The 24,243-nt window shown below is 42.0% G+C and overlaps 1 protein-coding gene across 4 annotated transcripts in view; it reads right to left on the reverse strand.

Moving 5' to 3' along the window:
- Window positions 1–2,513: 2,513 nt before the first annotated feature.
- Window positions 2,514–24,243, reverse strand: part of dmxl1 (Dmx-like 1) — an 87,550-nt gene continuing 65,820 nt past the window's right edge. The window contains exons 36-49 of one of the 4 annotated variants that reach the window (XM_056464234.1): window positions 23,151–23,236; window positions 21,280–21,481; window positions 20,892–21,009; window positions 20,573–20,614; window positions 15,195–15,281; window positions 15,000–15,121; window positions 13,956–14,097; window positions 13,129–13,189; window positions 9,941–10,068; window positions 9,392–9,469; window positions 9,065–9,156; window positions 8,654–8,706; window positions 5,501–5,718; window positions 2,514–3,161 (exon numbers count right to left, since the gene is read on the reverse strand). In XM_056464234.1, the coding sequence (XP_056320209.1) occupies window positions 2,943–3,161; window positions 5,501–5,718; window positions 8,654–8,706; window positions 9,065–9,156; window positions 9,392–9,469; window positions 9,941–10,068; window positions 13,129–13,189; window positions 13,956–14,097; window positions 15,000–15,121; window positions 15,195–15,281; window positions 20,573–20,614; window positions 20,892–21,009; window positions 21,280–21,481; window positions 23,151–23,236 (1,648 nt within the window). In that variant the 3' untranslated portion in view covers window positions 2,514–2,942. Of the gene's footprint in view, window positions 3,162–5,500; window positions 5,719–8,653; window positions 8,707–9,064; window positions 9,157–9,391; window positions 9,470–9,940; window positions 10,069–13,128; window positions 13,190–13,955; window positions 14,098–14,999; window positions 15,122–15,194; window positions 15,282–20,572; window positions 20,618–20,891; window positions 21,010–21,279; window positions 21,482–23,150; window positions 23,237–24,243 lie in introns of all 4 variants that reach the window. The other 3 variants (XM_056464233.1, XM_056464236.1, XM_056464235.1) reach the window with 3 other exon arrangements.

Below are 24,243 nucleotides of genomic sequence, written 5' to 3' on the forward strand. Positions count from 1 at the left end.
TCAAAGTCAAACTGAATCACATTAGTTTTGAGCTGAATCACATTAGTGTTGAGCTGAATCAATCAATGTGGAACTGAATCAAATCAGTGTTGAAGTGAATCAATATTGAATCACATCAGCGTTTTTTGATGTAAATAATGATAGAATTTATCTTCACTACTGTACTGATGTTGAACAGAATTTAAAGACTAAATAACATCATTAATAATAAAAAAATAAAATAATCAACAGACACCAAATTTACAGATCTCTTCATATTATTAAATATAATATAAATATAAAATTACATATATAAAATTACAGATCATTTAGTCTATCAAAACCTTAATGTGCATCTGTTAAACACATACAAGAAGATATTTTGAAGAATGCTGCCATTTATTGACCAACAGTAGCTATGGAAGTCAACAAGTGCCAGCAATCAGCATTCTTCAAAGTATCTTCTTTTTTGTGTTGAAAGACACTCGAGTACTGTATTCTCCACACTATAAAGCACACTGGATTATACGACAGTCTCAATTACTGGAGTCTATTTCTGTATTTACCCCATACATAAGGCGCATGCTAAAACATACAGTCTACAGATCAGATAACAGAAGCGAAACAGTAAAACTTTATTCTACTATTTAACAAAACACTCACATTATTAAATCAGTCTTCTCCCACAAGTCCTCATCTTCTGTGTGTGGATTAAAGTCTCTCTCATCATTGTTGTTGTCAGGTGGCTGTTCTGTAGAGCAATGACGCCGGCTTTCTCTAAAGCTCAGACAATAGTTAGCCCAGGCATCCACAATCCATCCACATGTGCTGGCGTAACTCGCCCGGCACTGCCCACCAGTCTTAGTACAGGTGTGTTCGGCGTCTGTCATCCATCACTCCCACACCGCTCACAACTTCACTCTGAATGCCCTGTGTACACCAATGTCCAGCCGTCAGAGTTCTTCTGTTAATCGATGGCAGTGTGTGTACTGTTACCTGAGTCTGCGGGAAATGTTCCCACAGCCAATCAAGCGGAGCGCTTACCAAGGTCACATGACTACATATTTACAGATTTTGGAAGTTGGACCAAATTTAAGACTCTTAGATTAAGACCTTCTAGTGAAAATACGGTCGATTATTTGTCTCTTCAATAAACAAATAACTAAACTAAATGACAAATCAAAGACATTGCATTAAGTTATTTATTCCCTCATTTTTCTTCATACTCACTCTTACATTCATTTACTCAAACCCCTAATGCACTTCTGCTAAACACACAAAAGAAGATATTTTGAAGAATGCTATTGAATAGGGAACAAATCTATTGCTATAGAAGTAAATGAGTGCCAGCAATCAGCATTCTTCAAAATATCTTCTTTTTGTGTGTTCATTCATTTTCTTTTTAGCTTAGTCCCTTTATTAATCAGGGGTCGCCACAGCGGAATGAACTGCCAACTATTCCAGCGTATGCTCTTCCAGCTGCAACTCATCACTGGAAAACACCCATACACACTCATTTACACACACACACACACACACACACCCACACACACACACTCATACACTACGGCCAATTTAGTTGATCAATTCCCCTATAGCGCATGTGTTTGGACTGTGGGGGAAACCGGAGCACCCGGAGGAAACCCACAACAACACACAGAAACACCAACAGACCCAGCCCAGACTCGAGCCAGAGACCTTCTTGCTGTGAGGCGACAGCACTACCCACTGCGCTGCCCCAAATAGGGTTTTTAATGTAAATGAGAGGATTAAATGTTGGGGTGAACGGCCCCTTTAATCCTGTCCTGATGTTGAACAGAGTCTAGAGAGACACTACATGACAGAGCACAGAGGTTATGCTTTAAGTTATTTATTTCCTCGTTACAGTGACGTCATTTACAGATCTCTTCATCCTCGTTATAAAATTAGATTGATTTGAGTATATATATTCACATTTGAGAGGTTAAAGGGCAGAAAGCACGATCACTACAGTCGATTCTTCATCATCATTATTATAATACGCTGATCATCATCATCATCAGAAAGCAGAACACGTGACCTTCATCAGATTAAAAATTCCTGGATTAACCAATGAGAGGCCATCGACAGCAGGTAAAAGCGTAAAAAAGGAAACCTGAAGAACGCTCCTAAAAACAAACATCTGATGATTATAAATATGCTTTATATATATATATATAACACCGAATCATCTTCACTGAGTCCGCTGTTCATATTTACATCTGGAAATAAAAGGATCTGATCTGAGGTCAGCGAGCGACCCGCAGAAACACACGGCAGAAATATAAGGACACTTATTCTGATCACTATATTGGAATCTAGAGCACGATCACAACACAGCAGAGTTTGGCTAGTTAAGGCTTCACACTCAACAACACACACACTGAGCTGCTTACTCTGAGGTTCTGTCTCCATTCTACTCCAAATCTCGACAAATGCTGAAATCAACAAGCATTTTCTGGACAGGAATTAAATACGGTGCTGTGATCAGAAATGAAGAGAGATTCTCCTTAAAACAAGCTGAATAATCTGATGATAGAGGAAGCAGAATAATCTGATGTCAAAAGGATAAACAGGATTACTCTGCTTCCTCATTGTCAGATTATTCTCTTCATTGTCAGATTATTCAGCTTGTTTTGAATAAATCTCTCCTCATTTGGACTCTTCATCTCTGATAATAGACTATATTTTACTCTCGTCCAGCAAACGCTTCTGGATTTGAGAATATTCAGATATCTCACAGTAAGAGGAGTGTTGTGTTGCAGTGTGTGATTGATGGATAAATATGTGTGTGTTTATATGTTTATTTAAATATGATGATGATGAGGTGTGCTTGTTGGGGCGGGGCTACAGCAGGACCGCCTGTGATTGGCCGATCCGTGTGTGTGTGTGTGTTTGTCTGGTATTGCTCGCTCTACGTGTGCAAAAGCCGTCCTGAATGTGTGCTACATGATGAACCTGACGTCGTTCCTGGCGCCGGTGCCGCTCAGAGCGTCTGGAAGCACGCGCATCTTCATGGTTCCGTCGGCGCCGCAGGAGAACAGCTGATTGGCTGGAGCCGATTCGATCTGCATTACGCCCGTGCCCAGGTTCCGGAAGAGTGACTGACGCGAGTGTTCGTTGATGAAGCTGTGCAGGAGAGTCTGTGTGTTCATGCTCCACACCTGACACACACACACACACACACACACAGACACACACACACACACACACACACACACACATTAATGCTCGTAATTCAGACAGCTGACATACAGAACTGATGATTATTTAGGTTTTAATGCTATATCAGCAGCATCGGCTATATTCATGGCAAAAACAAACTAAATCTACAGTATATAATCATATAATCATATCAGTTTCTTAACAAACATACATTGTGTAAAACCCCATCCACATAGGACCTGGAAAACAGTCATCTACAATCGTTTAGTTTGATTAGAGATAAATATTGTTAAATTGCTCCTGAAGGCATCTTTTTTAAACATTTCCTGAATAAAAGCGTTCTCTAACATCATTTAAACACACACACTCTATTAAGATAAGCCTTATCATCAAAATATTCCTACACGAGTCACAAATAGGTTATTCTTCCCCTTTCAATAAATACGCGCGTGTTCAATTCTACATCTCGTATGTTCAACCTGGTCATGTCTATCCTCAATACGGTCATTTTTTCGTTCATTTACAGCTGGATTCACTTCATATAGTTTATTATTCCTACATTCATCCCATTCCATTCACCATTTCTCATTAATATACTGATTTAAAGCGCACCTATGGTGAAAAATCGACTTTTCAAGCTGTTTGGACAGACATGTGTGTAGAGCGATATATTGGGCTAATATAAACACACCCTGTCCTTTATTTTTCAATTTAACAACATAACCATAGGTGCCCTTTAAAGGGCTCATAGTTGACCTCTTTTTTATGATTTAATATTAATATTATGGTTGTTCTGAGTGTGCCAGTTTAGCTTCAGTTTAAAACACAATTCAGATTGTTTTATTATAATGTGTTAAAAAGTGTCATGTTGGGGGCGTGTCCACAGCTCGCTGATTTAGGGGTGTGTTGCTTCACATGTAAATTAGTTTCGGCTTCCCGCCAACGTAACAAGGGGGCGGGGCTATGAGCTCACCTGCTCTGCGTTTGCAACAGAGTCTGACAGGCAGACTGCGAGAAGGAGCAGGAGTGAGAGGATCAGCATTCAGTCGTACATGTACGACTCTGACACAGACCAAGCAGAGAGTACAAAATCATTTGTGTCTTTGTACAGTTTTACAGCCAACTGTGTGCTAGTTTCAAGTGCCGAGCTTGTACACCGAGACTAATAACCACGCACACTGAATTAACTTTGACTGAGGCACCGGATGCGCCGCTCGAAGCCGCAACACGGCACACCAGACACTCTCTGTGGCGCGGCAGATACATGAAGTGTCCCGAATCGTCGCGCCACGCATTTTTGAATTCTAAACAGGTTTCTGCAGCGGTCCGCGGCGCCCAGCCGTCGACTTGAGTGTTCCCTGATAGAAACCGATGTTTAGCATTCTAAAACGCATGCTAGTTAAGATCACAGGGAGCTTCTGGGATCGCGAGAAATGCAAACGGCTGAAGTATAAGGTAGACTCAATGAGAAGTACACATGTTTGCAAACCTACCTAAAGATACAACCAATAATTCTGATTAGAGCGATAATGTGGGGAATATTGATCTTGTGTTGAGCCCAATGAGCCTTGCATCTAAAAATAGAGCTAGCGTGTTCCTTTAGTGATATCGCTTCGACTCACGCTGAAAATGGCGGACGTGAATCAACAAACTGAGGATATGATGACGCGCCTGTCTATCAATATTGGTGGGCGGGGGGACCACTCTCCTACGTAAAGTTGCGGTCGCTCTGAAAACCGCTCCAATTGGTCCACCGTTTTTTATGTTGTTAAATAGAAAAAAAAAAGCACTGGGTGTGTTTATATCACCTTAATATGATGGTCTATACACCATACATGCACATATGTCTGTCCAAACAGCTTGAAAAGTAGATTTTTCCCCATAGGTGCCCTTTAAAACATCAGACACAGGACTTTTACACTCTGTTATCTCCAACTGTAGGGCTTCCTTAGCTGCTTTATCTGCACGTTCGTTTCCAATAAATCCCCTATGACCAGCAGAAAATCAGTCAAAAAAGTCTTTAGTCTGTAAAAGTCCCCTTTTTCTATTATGTTAAATCATAAGAGGCTCAGTTTTCATAGACTCAGGAGCTTGTAAACAGGACACAGAATCTGTGCATATTAAAATCTGGTGTTTCTGTTCTTTTTCTATTTGTTCCAGAGCTAAAATGATGATTCTGCTTATACTGCCCTTCCCACAGCTAAAGCCACAGTTCACTGTTAATGCACTTCAGCTGTGGGTTTATCTGTGTGACAATAACAGCACAGCTCAGAATAAGAACTCAGTTATTTAAGTAATAGTAATCAGAGTCGTGCAGTAATATAAAGGTGGTGCTGACCTTGATGTTGCCCTCCGCTGACCCGCTGATGAAGCAGCTCTCGCTGGAGTCCACCGCTAGTGCTTTGACTGGAGAATCATGCGCCTGGAAACTCTGCCGCTGCAGCTTCACACTGAGATCCAGCAGAGTGATGAAGCCCCGCCGGCCCCCGCTCAGCAACAGCTGCTGCTTACAGGCCAGAGCCAGAGCCGTGGAGCCCGAGTCATGACACACAAAGCCTGAGAGAGACGCACACATTCACAAACACACACAGAGAGAGAGACAGACATGAGCCTGAGCTGCAGCATGCATCAGTCACACGTGTGCTCCAAGGTCATTTTAGTACAGGAAAACTCACACTGAGACTAGAACTATTGGTCAAAAACACAAAACATCTCTACATGAACAGAAATAATAACATTTTCACAATAAATGAAAAGCTCAATAATAAGCTCACGCTCTATTTTACATTGCAACTCTCATTAGATTACTAGTAAACTGTTGGGGTTAGTGTAAATTGACATGCACTTGTAAAGTTCCCTCTACTCAGTCAAATGTCTGTTTAGCAGCAGTATCAGCAGATATTAAGCAGACAGTCTGCTAATACTCAAATAGACCATCAAAATAAAGTGGAACCAATAATAATAATAATAATAATAGTTTTCTGTTATTCTGTGGGGTAAAATCTGAGCTGTTTAGTGAAACACGTATAGATGAAGACACTTTTACACACAAAAACACATCAGTCAAGATCAGATCAGGATCAGGATCAGAAAGAGCTTTATTGCCAGGTGTGTTCACACATAGGAGGAATTAGTTTTGGTGACAGAGCTTCTACAGTGCAGCAGGATTACAGAGTCAGGACAACAAACAGATCATAAATATATTTTAAAACAATAGAAGTAAGTAGTGAGTGCAAATATACAGATTGACAAGTGTATGTACATGTTTATTACTATATACAGCGTTATATGTGCAGCTGTTATGTGCAAATTGGCATGTAAAGTGTGTTGTTAAATAAGTGTATATGTGTATAAAAGTGTATAGCAGTAGTGACGTTGGTTCCACAATTATTATCATCAAGTGTTCATGAGATGGATTGCCTGAGGGAAGAAACTGTTTCTGTGTGGGGCTGTTCTGGTGCGCAGTGCTCTGTAGCGTCGACCAGAAGGTAACAGTTCAAAGAGGCAGTGTGCTGGGTGTGAGGGGTCCAGAGTGATTTTGGCAGCCCTTCTGCTCGCTCTGGATAAGTACAGTTCTTGGGGAGTAGGAAGGGTTGTACCAGTGATTCGCTCAGCAGTCCGAACTATTCGACGTAGTCTTTGGAGGTCGTATTTAGTAGCTGAGCTAAACCAGACAGTTATTGATGTGCAGATGACTGATTCAATGATGGAGGTGTAGAACTGTTTCAGCAGCTCCTTTGGGAGGTTAAACTTCCTCAGCTGACGAAGAAAGTACAGACTCTGTTGAGCTTTTTTGACAATGGAGTCAATGTGAGTGTCCCACTTCAGATCCTGAGAGATGGTGGTGCCCAGGAACCTGAATGACTCCACTGCTGCCACAATGCTGTCCATGATGCTCAGTGGGGGGAGAGCAGGGGGGTTTCTCCTGAAGTCCACTATCATCTCCACTGTTTTGAGCGTGTTGAGCTCCAGGTTGTTGTGACTGCACCAAACGGCCAACTCCTTAACCTCCTGTCTGTAAGCAGACTCATCACCGTCCTGAATGAGGCCGATAAGTGTGGTGTCGTCTGCAAACTTCAAGAGGATCATATCCACACAGATCTTTTCTATATTCACAGAGAGGTGCTTTCTTCATCTGCTAAACACTGCACACGATTAACTGCAGCTACACTCTTATATATGAAGCAGACTGGACTGAATTCTCCATCATTTTCACTTCTCCTTGCTGCATTTGTGTGGTTCAGGATTCAGCGTTTCTTCCAAACTCTTATTTGCACAAGCGCAGTGGTGTGAGGTAACTCATTACAAACACTCAGATGACTGTAGTGGAGTAGTTTTTCATCAGGGATTGTAATTTACTGAGTACTTTTATAAATGTGTACTCTTACTTGAGCACATGTTTAGTGCTGTATCACTACTGTCCTTCATCCTGCAGTCACTACTTTATCTTGATTATGGGGATTATAAACATCAGTCCTGCGAGTCCAATCAAATCACACATAGCAGGTAAACCACATCATAATGAACCACCTCAAGACATGTGCGATTTATAACTGCAGCAAACTGGAAGTATTCAAAGTGTCCAAGAAGATGTCCAAAGTCTTTACACACCTCAACCCAGAGACTGTTTAGATGCAGGTCACTGATGAGAAGATGACGGATGTTTACTGTATGATGACTGAAATGGCCTTACACACCCAGCAGGCACAAGACGTCAACATGACCTCAGATTGACGCTGTAACCTAAGGTTGTGGCGACGTTGTATTTTGCTTGGAAATGAAAATCAGGCTGACGTCAGAACTCAAGGAAGGGAGCTCACAGTTTAAAGGGACGCGAGCAGGGAAGCTCGTTCTCTCTTGTGTGCCTTTTCTGTGTGTGTTTTGGCTTGTGTTGTGAGTTTACATTTACATTTAGTCATTTAGCAGACACTTTTATCCGAAGCGACTTACAAATGAGGACAAGGAAGCAATTTACACAACTATAAGAGCAGCAGTGAACAAGTGCTGTAGACAAGTTTCAGGTGTGTAAAGTCTAAGAAGCAAAGCATTAGTAATGTTGTTGTTTTTTTGAGAGAGAGAGAGAGAGAGAGAGAGTACAGTTAGTGGTATAGCCAGAGAGGCAGTTAAGATTAGGAAGGAAAGTGGAGACTAAACAGTTGAGTTTTTAGTCGTTTCTTGAAGACAGCAAGTGACTCTGCTGTAGTTAGGGAGTAATCTTAAAGATTAGACAGAGCGAGTTATTTTCGCTTCATAATAGTGAATGTCAGTGGTGTTAGTTATCTGCATAGTGATGTTTCATGGTTATTTCACTGTAACCGCTGCGTAACATCACCTTCCAGTGTCCTGACATTTTACCCTACCCACCAGATTATGCTACCAACACTATATATATCTATATCTATATCTATATATGAAGCAAACTAAGACTAAACTGAGATGAACATCCAATCTAAAAACAGCACAAATGAAAACAGCACATGTGTGGACTCACCGTGGACCAGACTGTAGGCCGGAGTGACCAGCGTGTCCCACAAACACACGTTCCTGAGACACAACAGAAGAAGAGCATGTCATGTTGATCAGTGAACAGCGTTTCTAACACTAACACAGTTGATCAGCTGATGCTTGTGTTCAGTTCATGCAGCTCAGCTTCATGATGACAACATTCAGAACAACACACACGGCCATACATCATGTGACAGCTGAACACACGAGCTGAGCGGCCCACTCAATCTGCTTTATTAGGACAGGACCAAACTCAGCTGAGTGCATCTGAGAGGTCTGCAGACCTAAATACTGAGAAAATCCCCTTTAAAGACACTGAGAGTCCTGACGAGTGTGTGTGTGTGTGTGTGTGTGTGTGTGTGTGTGTGTGTGTGTGTGTGTGTGTGTGTGTGTGTACCTGTTGTCAGTGGACAGGCCTGCAGTGGCGATCAGAGACGACGAGCCCACAAACACAAAGTCATTGGCTGTCTTATTGTGACACTGAAGCGTCTGGAGGAACAGGAGAGGAAGAGGAGGAGGAAGAGGAGGAAGAGGAGAATTAAAGCCTCAGCTGGCACATCATAATACTGAACACACTGAAATAAAGGGAGTCCTGAGAGCAAATCAACACTGAATACAGTACACACATCATGAAGAATAGAAAAGAAGAGAGTGAACCTGAAGCTTTTATGAATAAATATCATACACACACTCACTCACACACACACACCTTGAAGAAACTTACCAGATAGGGTTTGGGTGCGTTTCCTGAGGTGCTGGTCTGCCAGAGACTGAGCGCTCCATCTCCATCCACAATCCCGAACTATAACACACACAGAGATGCGCACACACACACACACACACACACACACACACACAGACATAAACATACAAACATGCACACACACAATGCACAGACAGACACGCACACACAAACAAACATTCAAACACACATGCATAAACATACACAGACAAACATGCACACATACACACACACACACACACACACACACACAGGTTGGTTTTTGTTATGTATGAGGACTCTCCATTAGTGTAAATGTATTTAAAAGCCCTTATTACACCCCCCCCACCCCACCCCCTCCGCTAAATCCTAAGCTGTGTGCCGTTTACCCTCTGAAACAACCCATTCTGGAGCATTTAGGAAAAGTCACCAAAGTAATAGCTGTGACACACCCAAGACATTACAAGTGTGTGTCCTGGTATATCATAAACACATCAACACACACACACACACACACTGCTGCTGTCCGCCATTGTGGCTCCAGTGACGCACCTTATTGCCCTGGTAGTTGAAGCGTATGCGGGTGACGCGGGAGTTCCCAGGGCTCCTGTAGCAGGTGATCTGCTGAGAGTGACCCCACTCAAACATGCGCACGCTGCCATCCTGCGCACCAGTCAGATCTGCACACACACACACCATAGCACTCATTGGGTTTATAATACACACACACACACACAGACATTTCATTTCCAGGAAGCCTGCACAGATGCTTCTGCTGAACCGTCACGCCATTATAAACTCACGTGTGTAAGATCTGCATTCTGTATGATCACTGATCTTCACTGCCGGACTGAGATACCGTATAAAGTCACCCTGTTTCACAGCGGACAGCGAGCATTGCATGAAACTACATTGTTCTGCGTCATGTGGCGTTTTACAGCAACACTTTCAGTGGAGTGCACAGCGAAACACTTTTCTTATTTAGAGTTTTAGTCTTGTTTCCAGTCCAAATATCTGGAAATTCTGAAATCAAGAAGCATTTTCCAGACGAGTAATAAATATAGTGTTGTTTTCAGAAATGATGAGTCAAAACGAAGTGAGTTTCTCCTAAAAGCAAGCAGAATAATCTGACAATGAGGGAAATTAAATCACTTGATATCAAAATGGAAACTCAGCCCATTATTTTACTTGTTTTAAGGAAAAACTAGACAAAACAACAACAATATTTATAACTTTAGTCTAGAAAATGCTTCTTGATTTAAGAATCTTTAGATATTTGGACTAGAAACAAGACAGAAACTAATAGGGACGTGATGAGATCTCAGGCTACGAGGTTTCTCATGGAGGTGTAAGGGTGTCTGGTGAGTTGTGATGGAGCACGAGGGTGAATTCAGCACTGAAGATTGGAGGCTTTGGACACACCTGGCAACCCGGGCTGGTGTGGAGTTGCGTGTAACCATCATAACCATGCGATGGAACACTTAAGATATGCTCAAAGCCATAATCGTCGTAAACACAAATGGAATTAAGACATGTGGAGTATTCCTATATCAGTCGCATTATTGAAGTGCAGTGCAGGCATGTGAACGCTGTAATCAAACTATTACCATCGTGTTGGACTTTCAGCCACATTTTGAGACAGGATAAGCCACACACACACACACATGCTGCTGTTTGACACTATTCTCTGCACCTAGCGAGTCAGTAAAGGACCACAGACACACACACACACCCGTCGTCGTCATCATTATCATCATCACCGAGCGCATGAAAAAAAAAACTGAAGCTGTGGCAGAATGAAAGTGAAACTGCTGAAAAATAAAAACCAAACATGACATGATTATACACATTATATGTTTGTTTGTTTGTTTGTTTGTAAAGTTAAATTTGTTTAAAGGACATCCATTCTCATGTGAAACTGTACAGGGAGAAGCCGCTCAGTGGAGTTTACACTAAATATTTAGCAGTGTTTGCACATCCTTTATGGCACAATTCATTCAAATAGAAGTAAAATGTCATTCATTACAGGTTTATTTTAATAAAGCACCTAAACAGTTTTACATTTTATGATTTTTTTTTCAGTTTAATAAAATATTCTCCGTTCATGTATTTCATCATTAAAGATTTCTTAAAATAGTGTAAAAAACTCGTCTCGTCTCGTTCTTGTGAACTCAATCTCATGTCTCGTCTCGTGGAGTAAGCCTCCTCACACACCTACTAAGTAAGAAAAGCCTTATTGCAGTGTTTCAGTGCTCCATGATCTCGTTTTAAACTTGAACAACTAAATTAAGTCTATTTAACTAATTATATTCTAACTAAATGACATTATCTATGCTGTAAAAGAAACCTTATGAAACTGAAAATAGCCACTTAAACCTTTCAAGTTTATTGGTGTTGCCGTGCATAAAGCTTAATACACAATAATATAATTCTTGCACTGAAATATACACAACTTAAAGCTGCTGTATGTCAGTGTTTGACTCCTCTAAAGCATAAAAACAGCATCATATGTGTGCAGATATTCAGAAACATGCTCAGTGAACATTCTTGTTTATCTGAAACACAATACTGAAGTCAGATATTCTGCTTTGATCATGTGTGTTACGCGTTGGAACGGCTGTCTTTGTTTTGGTCACTTTAACCAGCCCAATGCCAGTTTAGCCAATTATATTTCAACACCACGGGTTGCCAGATGGTGGAAAACAGCGTATTTCATTCATTCATTCAGAAAGGCTATACATGCATGCATCCGTGACTGAAATGCGACCTCTGGTGGACAGTAGCAGACTCCAATGATACGCAGATTCAGAGTTCCACATGAGGTGGTTAATTAATCAGCAAATAATATAAATATTACGAGCGTAAACATTAGGTGAGCAGGTTACATTACAACCGCGTGTCCTAACAACACACTACATGACAAGATATGCAGTAATGAGCAATTTGGCTGTTTGCACCAGACGAAACACCACAGAAATGTAAATCCAGCCATTCAGAAGCACAGAATATACACTCAGTGAAATGGTGAGGTTTATAATCTAATTAATACATTAGTTTGCACTGAGTCTCAGTTCTGAAGTTTAATTTCAGACGGTTTATTGTCCAGATATGAGCTGAACTATCTGCTGCTGCTTTCAGTATATTGTAATAAACGTCATGTAAGATGGCATTCAGACTCACATTATTAGCATTTAACACTGAATAAAGCACATGAGCTGTACCTGAGCTGATCATTGTCAGTTTTCTGTTGTTCAGCTGTGAGAAACAGAAGGCGTTTCTAATATATCCATATTTCAGGTGTTGGTTAGGTCAAAAACTTATTTTAATCCAGAAATATTCCCTCTATTGTGTTCCCTCTTTTATTTAGAGCATAACTTAAATCAGCCTATAGGCTCGATAGTCAGGCACTCCTTTTTGTCATCAATCTGGCAACGTGCGCTTGCGTTTTGTTTTGAAAATATCGAGCTCTACAAAAATACTGCATGAAAATAGCACAATCAGAACGGATCTGAAGAACATCTATTGAGCTTTTAGAGCTGTTCGCATTGCTTTCTGTTTAGTACTGTAAAGCTGCAAACATGCTGTGATGTAAACTGCAAACACTGACAATACAGAAGCTTTCTGAACATTGTTCCATCATCAGAGACGCTTGTCATTAATAATCCTGCATGCGCACAGAGTACAGTGTGTATCTGCTGTGAGTGTGTGTGTGTGTGTGTGTGTGTGTGTGTGAGACGTACAGTAGGGCAGTGTGGGGTGTGACGTCATCCTCCTCACGTTGTTGATGTTGCGCTTGATGAGCTGTGAACACACACACACACACACAGTGAATTCGTTCCAGCAATTTTCCAGGAAGGGTTAACATTAATTTTCATGTAATATATATTTATACGGTGTTAATGTGAGACGTCTACTCAAAAACAAAACACCTCTGCTTTCAGATGCCAGCCACAACCGTTTTGTGCTATAGTTCAGTATTTTGGGCCATCTCTGCTAAAGTTTTAGATAAAAGTCAAAGCATCAACATAAAGCCTGAGTCCTTCATGTTTACACACACAAGCGCAGCCGTTTACTGCTCCTATCTGCTGGAGGAAGTCAGAATCTACTGACATATTGAAGAGATGTGTGAACGGTGCTTCCTGGAAAACTACAGAACGCTCTCGCCTGTGTGAACAGCGCTTTATAGAGTTTAGCGGTACAGTGGTTCTGGATATTTCCCTGCATCAGTGTGTGTAAAAGACTAACCATGGGAGGCTGTGGTCTTACTGTGCACCTAAATTATGTAAAGCAGTACCTGGAGTTATCAGGAATGCCGTCTCTATCTGTTTAGCAAAGCATTTCCTTTGTGATTATCGCTGTCACCATGATGCCATTGTGCTTATTTATAGTTTTATTGATCATTGCGGTGTGACTTTTGGCTTGATACTGGGATTTTAAGCAAGCTTGTCATTCTCTTTTTTTATTATTTGTTGTTGATTATCATGAGGCTTTGAGAATAAGAAAAGCACATCATAAATAAAACGTGTTATTATTATTACTACTATAATTAATGAGTGTTGCTGCTCACCACAGCAGCTCCTCTGCCCGTCTGCACGCCGCCCAGCCAGGGCATGTTGATGGGCGTCCCGGGACTGCTGTGTGTGTACGGCGTGGTGCCGTGCAGAGTGTTGAAGTCGTCACGAGCATGAACCACTAGAAAATCATCAGTCCTGTCACACACACACACACACACACACACACACACACACACACACACACACACACACACACACACACACACACACACACACACACACACACACACACACACACAGAGAGAGAGATGTAGTGATGTTCAGACTGTATCTCCTCTCCTCAACCCTCACAGAAACACTTCTCCATCTCCACACTCCTTCACTCTGTCTGACTGATCAGCTCTTTACCTGATGGAGACCAAAACACTCAACACACAACATCAACATGTACTGCTGATGCTGAACGCGTGGGCATATCTGCTGCTCACAGTGATGAAAACCAGCAACACACACAGACACACATGTGTATGTGCACATAGACACACTCAAAACACAGACACACACTACATACAAAGAAGCATATGCGGTTACACACACAATACTCACTCACACACACAAACAAGCACACAGTTACACCTGCAAAGGTCTGCAGATCGATGCAGAATGATTTCAAGAGTACAGAAGCAGAAAATGTAATAAGAAATAAAAAATAAATAGATTTTAACTTGTATTAAAGTTGACAAAGCACTTACAATTAGAACCAATAATTTAATAAGCAAAGTGTGTATAATATCTCTACTAAAATACAGAACATGTTACTTTAAAAACTGAATTGTACATTAATCAGCTGCATATTTCTCTAAAATATTGCTGGAATTAGTTTAAAAATGGAATAATCATATACATTATATAGTAATATATACATACGTTTACATAAGTAAATAAATCTGTGGATTTTTCCACGCAAAGATTTGTGTAGGCCTGTGCGAGCCATGACCAGGGCCAGGCAGACCCCAGATCAGCACATATGATCCCATGTGCTGTTATCCGTGTGTGTGTGTGTGTGTGTGTGTGTGTGTGTGTGTGTGTATGCTCACCCTTTGACCTCTGCCTCCGCCTCATCATCTATCCAGGTCAGTATCTGCGTGGCGAGTATGGAGGACACGTCCAGCTCCTGTATGTCATGTGTGGAGGCGATCACCAGACAGTTACGGTTAGCCTGAAACACACACAGAGAATGTTCATGCTGCGCCAGAGGTCTCACACACACACGCAGCGGAACGAAACTGCACCTTATTGATGGCGAACGCTGTGATGATATCGGACTCCTTGTGGATGATCCGTGCTTTTCCTCCTGGATAACCCAGATCAGCCTCAATCTGCAGAGACAGAGAGCTGAACACACTGAGGACACACACACGCATGCACACAGCGACAACAAGACTCCTTAAGACTCGCACTTTACAGTTTAAGATTTTTATTTTTACAGTTTCTTTATTTTAATCTGTATTTTTAGTAATGTTTATAATTTGTGCTTAATGTTATTAAATCCCTAGTAACAAATCCTTGTCAACTCTGTTACCTCTCATCTCTGTTACACCGTCAACACCCTTACACCGTCAACTCCATTACACCAGTAACTCTGTTACCTCTCATCTGTTACCCATCAACTCCATTACACTGTCAACTGCATTTTCTAGTCAATTTTGTTACCCGTCAACTCAGTTACATCGTCAACTGGGTTACATCATCAACTCTGTTACCTGTCTACTCTGTTATATCATCAACTCTGTTATATCTTCAACTGCATTATATTGTCAACTCTGTTTACCGTCAACTCTGTTACCTGTCAACTCTGTTATATCATCTACTCTGTTACAACCTCAACTGCGTTATATCGTCAACTCTGTAGGTCAACTCTGTTACCTGTCAACTCTGTTATATCATCTACTCTGTTACAACCTCAACTGCGTTATATCGTCAACTCTGTAGGTCAACTCTGTTACCTGTCAACTCTGTTATATCATCTACTCTGTTACAACCTCAACTGCGTTATATCGTCAACTCTGTAGGTCAACTCTGTTACCTGTCAACTCTGTAACACCGTAAACTGTGTTATATCATCAACTCAGTAACACCGTCAACTGCGTTACATCATCAAGTCTGTAGGTCAACTTTGCTACATAGTCAACTCTGTTACTCGTCAACTCCATTACACCGTAAACTGTGTTTTATCGTCAACTCCGTTACACCGTCAACTGCATTATATCGTCAACTCTGTTACCCGTCAACTTTGTTACCCCGTCAACTGCGTTATATCGTCAACTCCGTTACACAGTCAACTGCATTATATCGTCAACTCTGTTACCCGTCAACTCTGTTACCCGTCAACTCTGTTACCCGTCAACTCTGTTACCCGTCAACTCTGTTACCCGTCAACTCTGTTACCCGTCAACTCTGTTACCCGTCAACTCTGTTGCACCGTCAACTGTTACCTGTCAACTATGTTATATCGTCAACTGTGTTATATCCTCAACTCTGCTACCCATCAACTGTGTTATATCATCAATTCTGTAGGTCAACTCTGTTGCCTGTCAACTCCGTTACACCGTAGACTGTGTTTTATCGTCAACTCTGTTACCCGTCAACTCTGTTACCCGTCAACTGCATTATATCGTCAACTCTGTTACCCGTCAACTCTGTTACCCGTCAACTCTGTTACCCGTCAACTGCGTTATATCGTCAACTCTGTTGCACCGTCAACTGTTACCCGTCAACTATGTTATATTGTCAACTGTGTTATATCCTCAACTCTGCTACCCATCAACTGCGTTATATCATCAATTCTGTAGGTCAACTCTGTTACCTGTCAACTCCGTTACACCATAGACTGCGTTATATTGTCAACTCTGTTACCTGACAACTCGGTTACACAGTCAACTCTGTAGGTCAACTCTGTTTCTGTCAACTCTGTTTCTGTCAACTCTGTTTCTGTCAACTCCGTTACACCGTAGACTGCGTTATATTGTCAACTCTGTTACCTGACAACTCCGTTACACAGTCAACTCTGTAGGTCAACTCTGTTTCTGTCAACTCTGTTTCTGTCAACTCTGTTTCTGTCAACTCTGTTACTCGTCAACTCCATTACACCGTAAACGGTGTTTTATCGTCAACTCCGTTACACCGTCAACTGCATTATATCGTCAACTCTGTTACCCGTCAACTCTGTTACCCGTCAACTCTGTTACCCGTCAACTCTGTTACCCGTCAACTGCGTTATATCGTCAACTCCGTTACACAGTTAACTGCATTATATCGTCAACTCTGTTACCCGTCAACTCTGTTACCCGTCAACTCTGTTACCCGTCAACTATGTTATATTGTCAACTGTGTTATATCCTCAACTCTGCTACCCATCAACTGCGTTATATCATCAATTCTGTAGGTCAATTCTGTTACCTGTCAACTCCGTTACACCATAGACTGCGTTATATTGTCAACTCTGTTACCTGACAACTCGGTTACACAGTCAACTCTGTAGGTCAACTCTGTTTCTGTCAACTCTGTTTCTGTCAACTCCGTTACACCGTAGACTGCGTTATATTGTCAACCCTGTTACCTGACAACTCCGTTACACAGTCAACTCTGTAGGTCAACTCTGTTTCTGTCAACTCTGTTTCTGTCAACTCTGTTACTCGTCAACTCCATTACACCGTAAACGGTGTTTTATCGTCAACTCCGTTACACCGTCAACTGCATTATATCGTCAACTCTGTTACCCGTCAACTCTGTTACCCGTCAACTCTGTTACCCGTCAACTCTGTTACCCGTCAACTGCGTTATATCGTCAACTCTGTTACACAGTTAACTGCATTATATCGTCAACTCTGTTACCCGTCAACTCTGTTACCCGTCAACTCTGTTACCCGTCAACTCTGTTACCCGTCAACTCTGTTACCCGTCAACTCTGTTACCCATCAACTGCGTTATATGATCAATTCTGTAGGTCAACTCTGTTACCTGTCAACTCCATTACATCATCAACTGTGTTATATCATCAATTCTGTAGGTCAACTCTGTTGCCTGTCAACTCCGTTACACCGTAGACTGTTTTATCGTCAACTCCGTTACACCGTCAACTGCATTATATCATCAACTCTGTTACCCGTCAACTCTGTTACCCATCAACTGCATTATATCGTCAACTCTGTTACCCGTCAACTCTGTTACCCGTCAACTCTGTTACCCGTCAACTCTGTTACCCGTCAACTGCGTTATATCGTCAACTCTGTTGCACCGTCAACTGTTACCCGTCAACTATATTATATTGTCAACTGTGTTATATCCTCAACTCTGCTACCCATCAACTGTGTTATATCATCAATTCTGTAGGTCAACTCTGTTGCCTGTCAACTCCGTTACACCGTAGACTGTTTTATCGTCAACTCCGTTACACCGTCAACTGCATTATATCATCAACTCTGTTACCCGTCAACTCTGTTACCCATCAACTGCATTATATCGTCAACTCTGTTACCCGTCAACTCTGTTACCCGTCAACTCTGTTACCCGTCAACTCTGTTACCCGTCAACTGCGTTATATCGTCAACTCTGTTGCACCGTCAACTGTTACCCGTCAACTATATTATATTGTCAACTGTGTTATATCCTCAACTCTGCTACCCATCAACTGCGTTATATCATCAATTCTGTAGGTCAACTCTGTTACCTGTCAACTCCATTACATCATCAACTGTGTTATATCATCAATTCTGTAGGTCAACTCTGTTACCTGTCAACTCCGTTACACCGTAGACTGTGTTTTATCGTCAACTCTGTTACCCGACAACTCGGTTACACAGTCAACTCTGTAGGTCAACTCTGTTTCTGTCAACTCTGTTACTGTCAACTCTGTTACTGTCAACTCTGTTATCGTCAACTCTGTTATCGTCAACTCTGTTTCTGTCAACTCTGTTACTGTCAACTCTGTTACTGTCAACTCTGTTATCGTCAACTCTGTTATCGTCAACTCTGTTTCTGTCAACTCTGTTTCTGTCAACTCTGTTTCTGTCAACTCTGTTTCTGTCAACCCTGTTACTGTCAACCCTGTTACGGTCAACTCTGTTTTGGTCAACTCTGTTTCGGTCAACTCTGTTTCGGTCAACTCTGTTTCGGTCAACTCTGTCAGCCCTGTTATTGCTATCGTCAACTCTGTTTTAACATTTTTGCATTATTTCACATAAAAACCGCACAACACCAATAATGACAACAATGCCGTAGCACTACATTGATGTGGGGCGGAGTCTCCTGATTCACTTATGGCCCTTTTCCACTGAGTGGTACAGTACGGTTCGGTTTAGCACACTTTTATGGTCGTTTCCACTGTCAAAAGGTATACCGAACCAAACCAAACCGTACCTTACCTTTTGAAAGGGTACCAAAAGGCGGAGCTAGACGCGCAGCTGAACGCTATTGGTTTACAGAGATAAGTCATTTGCTCATGCAACAAGCCAGAATGAAAACAAAAAACCCGCCATGTTTAAAATACACTCACAACCGAGAGATTACAGCAGAACTATTTATACATATAATAACAAGCCATGGTCGATCTGGGCTCAAACAAATCTTGTCGTCGTCTTGATGAACAGCCACAAAGCCATGGAGTAGAGCAGATTTACCCTGTACCCCGTAGTTTTTTATGAGGCAGTCTGAAGCGTGAGCGGTTTCGCTTTCTTTCTTGCATTCACCGTGCGTCTATATCTGAGATAACAAGTTTCTTGAGCTGATGATAATAACCTGTGCTTGATTATTAACGTGCTTTTGAAACCCGATCCTGAAACTGACAGACGCAAGAGTGAAGCGTGAAGAAACAAAGGAGAAGCCGGAATAAAGGAGCACATTATTATTCAGCGAACATGAACAAACTGCCATGTTTAACTATTATCCTCACCTTTTGGACTATTGTGAACTCAGAATGATGGAGTTACTCTCTAACAGAGGCTACATGTGCTGCTGAAGATTACAGACACAGATGAGAGGTTTTCACTGACTGTAGGCTATATTTCCTGTTGTTTTTTTAACCTAAATAAGCACTAAATGTCTGCTGTGTGTAGTTTATCTGTAATTGATAACATATCGGAGACTGTAAGGGGCTGTATGTGTTTATATATGTTCATTTAGTTATTTAATATAATTACAGACGTTACAGTAGGCTGTTTCGCACTGTCATTGATCTGCAGTTATAATCAACTCATGTTCATTGAAAAGTTAGTAATGATCATTTCTACACCAGTATTGATGTGTGTGAAGCATCTGTGTTGTGAGAAGTGCTTCTCATATGATATGTGAGCGACCTGTACAGCTTTACTGCAGACATTTCCTCGAGCGAGAATGACGTTGACTGAAACTTTGTCATACACCACGCCCACCAAAAGGGTACCCTCGGTAGTGGAAACGCAAGCTTGATAAAGGTGACCCGTACCGACCCGAACCGTACCGTACCAGTCAGTGGAAACGAGCCAATACAGAAAGTAAAACTCAATGTGAGCTGCAGTGCATTGTGGGAGAAACACACTTGAATCTGATTTGATGTGGACTCCGAGACGCGTCTTAAAGAGCCTTGATGCCAGATCACATGACTGATAATGAGAGCAGACGCTGTGTCAGATACCTGTGTGTGTGTGGACTCCAGCGGCACTTTCACACTGTCAGTCTCCTGATTCAAGAGTTATGAGGACACATGCAGGTCAAACACACACACACACACACACACGCACACACACACACACACACAAACACACAAACACAAACACACACACACACACACAAAGTTAGACGGTTAATGATGAAATCACCACATCAACAGCACCAGTTAACAGATATTAATGACATTACAGGCACTGGGGGGGATTACAAACACACTCCGGGGTGAAATCAAGCAGGAGTCTGATGTGTAAAGGTGCATTCTGGGTAAACCGCAGCACAAATACCTCATTCTGATCTCGTTTCTTAGCGAAGATGTTCCTGATGAAGGTCTCCTGAATCTCCTCCTGCTTCACCAGATACTGCCAGAGCCGTCTGATGGGCAGAGCAGAGCGCCGGCGGGACCTGAGGAGAAACACACATCAGATCCAACACCACTGACTGCACAAACACACACACACACTGTACCTTAAGGGTGTGTTTGCGGGCTCAATCAGGGATTTGTGCCGCAGGAGCATGGGCCCGGAGACACACTCTCACACACACACACTCTCACACACACACACACACTAATTGTACCTGAAATATGTGTTTGGGGGCTAAAATAGGGCCTTTTGCTGCAGGAGTGCGGGCCCAGGGGACACACTCTCTCTCTCCCACACACACACACAGTACCTGAAGGGTGTGTTTGCGGGCTCAAACAGGGCTTTGTGCCGCAGGAGCGCGGGCCCCGGGGACACACTCTGCTCCAGCGTCTGTGTGGAGATCAGCTCTGATGGAGGACCTCCGAACACCTCCATCCGCTTCAGCAGCAGCTGCTCCCATCGCTGGAGAGTCTTCAGAGCGGCGTGACAGAGCGGAGAACAAACCGGGAGGTCTGACACACACACACACACACACACACACAAACACACGCACACACACACACACACACACACACACACACACATTACTGTATGCCCCTTGTTCAGTTTATTGTTAACATTTCATTGCGCAGAGTACATCACGCCGTTTGCTGTGTGTATAAGCGTCAGAGCAGACCTCATTAATATTCATGACCCTTCCAAATACGGTCAAGACCAACCATATTAAATTACGCACCATTCTAAAGGCTCGTTCACATCGAGCAGGATCACTATGTAGATAACGATAAAGAGATAATTGTAAAAATGGCCGACAGTATTGAAGAACAGCACGACATGTCCACACCTTCAGGAGGATTTTTCTCTGACAGCCAATCAGAATCCAGTGAACATTAAAGCTCCAGATGCCACTGTGGTTAAGCACTGATGATGATCCGCCATTGCTTACAAGATTATTTCAAGACTATCCTGGAAGCAAATTGATTATAGCATGGAAAACAATGATAAAATAATAAATGGAAGTTCTGAAAGTCCGGCGGACAAATAAGATAAAAGCAGCGCAGGAATCCAGTGCCAGTTGAATGCTGGAGAATTGACTAGGATTGCTGAATGGACTGTTTGATTAGGACCATCACAGTCATAAGACAGCAGACATCCGTATGTACATCAGCAGATATCCGTATGTACACAGCACCTTATAACCTGTGTATTTATCACAAATCTGTACACTCATCATCCAGAGCTCTTCTGTCTAACTGCATCTCTGTCTAATGTTTCTCATGTTTATTTTCGTGTTGTCATTTTATGTACACTGGAAGCTTCTGTAGCCATTGTGTAGCCTTGTGTGTGTGTAAAGCCCACTTGGCAATAAAACCGATTCTGATTCTGATATATCCGTATATATATATATATATATTTATTGTGGTTGATGTGAACAGGCCTTAACTCTCGTTATTTTGTTCTATGTAAGGGTCAGTTCACTCCAAAAATGAAAACTCTGTCATCATTTACTCACCCTTTACTTGTTACCAAACCTTTATGATGTTCTTTCTGCTGCTGAACACAAGAGAAAATATTTAGAAAGATGTTGAAAACCTGTAACCATTGACTTACATTTGCTTTTCCTACTATGGTAGTCAATGGTTACAGGTTTTCAGCTTCAGAGTATCTTCGTTATGGCGATGCAGTGGCGCAGTAGGTAGTGCTGTCGCCTCCCAGCAAGAACGTCGCTGGGGAAAAACTCTCACAGTAATGGACTGGGGTTTCCCACACAGTCCAAAGACATGTGGTACAGGTAAATTGGGTAGGCTAAATTGCCTCCGCTGCACAAAACAAATACTGGATAAGTTGGCGGTTCATTCCGCTGTGGCGACCCCAGATTAATAAAGGGACTAAGCCGAAAAGAAAATGAATGAATATCTTCGTTACTGTTCAACAGGAGAAAGAAACTCAAAGATTTGGAACCACTTGAGGATGAGTAAAGAGTAAGTAAATAATCATTTGTGGAGGAACTATCCCTTTACTAACTACTACTTCTTTACTATACGAGTAATATATTAACAAGTTGCCATAAAAACAGCACTGAAAAATCAGCACACTTTACAAATGGAGATTTTATCCGGTCATCATCATCATATATTAGCTCATGTCGCTCGATCCTAAAGCATACATGTGCCGCATTACCTAAAAGGTCGTGTCCTGCCATTGGGTAGAAGGTCTTGAGGTTGATCTGGATCATCTGCACCATCGCCAACCGCATCAGACACCAGCTGCACAGAAGCACCATCAGGAGCCAATCAGAACACAAGAACAACATAAGAAGCCAATCACAGCACAGGAACATGATCAGAAGCCAATCAGATCACAAGAACAACATAAGAAGCCAATCACAGCACAGGAACATCATCAGGAACCAATCAGAATACAAGAATTTAATCTGAAGCCAACCAGGAGAATCCTCAGAAACCAATCAAAACATAGCAACATCATCAGTAGCCAATTAAAACACAGGAACATTATGAGAAACCAATCAGATCACCGGTACATCGTCAGAAGCCAATCAGAACACAGGAAAATCGTCAGAAGCTAATCAGAACACCGGTACATCGTCAGAGGCTAATCAGAACACAGGTACATCGTCAGAAGCCAATCAGAACACAGGTACATCGTCAGAAGCCAATCAGAACACAGGTACATCGTCAGAAGCCAATCAGAACACAGGAACATCGTCAGAAGCTAATCAGAACACAGGTACATCGTCAGAAGCCAATCAGAACACAGGAACATCGTCAGAAGCTAATCAGATCACCGGTACATCGTCAGAAGCCAATCAGAACACCGGTACATCGTCAGAAGCCAATCAGAACACAGGTACATCGTCAGAAGCCAATCAGAACACAGGTACATCGTCAGAAGCCAATCAGAACACAGGTACATCGTCAGAAGCCAATCAGAACACAGGAACATCGTCAGAAGCTAATCAGAACACAGGAACATCGTCAGAAGCCAATCAGAACACAGGAACATCATCAGAAGCTAATCAGAACACAGGTACATCGTCAGAAGCCAATCAGAACACAGGTACATCGTCAGAAGCCAATCAGAACACAGGAACATCGTCAGAAGCCAATCAGAACACAGGAACATCGTCAGAAGCCAATCAGAACACAGGAACATCGTCAGAAGCCAATCACAACACAAGAACATCATAAGAAACCAATCAGAACACAGGAACATCAACAGAAGCACAGTAGCAACATCAAAAACCAATCTAAAC

The sequence above is a fragment of the Danio aesculapii genome, chromosome 8 (genome assembly GCF_903798145.1).
Source record: "Danio aesculapii chromosome 8, fDanAes4.1, whole genome shotgun sequence".
In the NCBI taxonomy this organism is placed as follows: domain Eukaryota; kingdom Metazoa; phylum Chordata; class Actinopteri; order Cypriniformes; family Danionidae; genus Danio; species Danio aesculapii.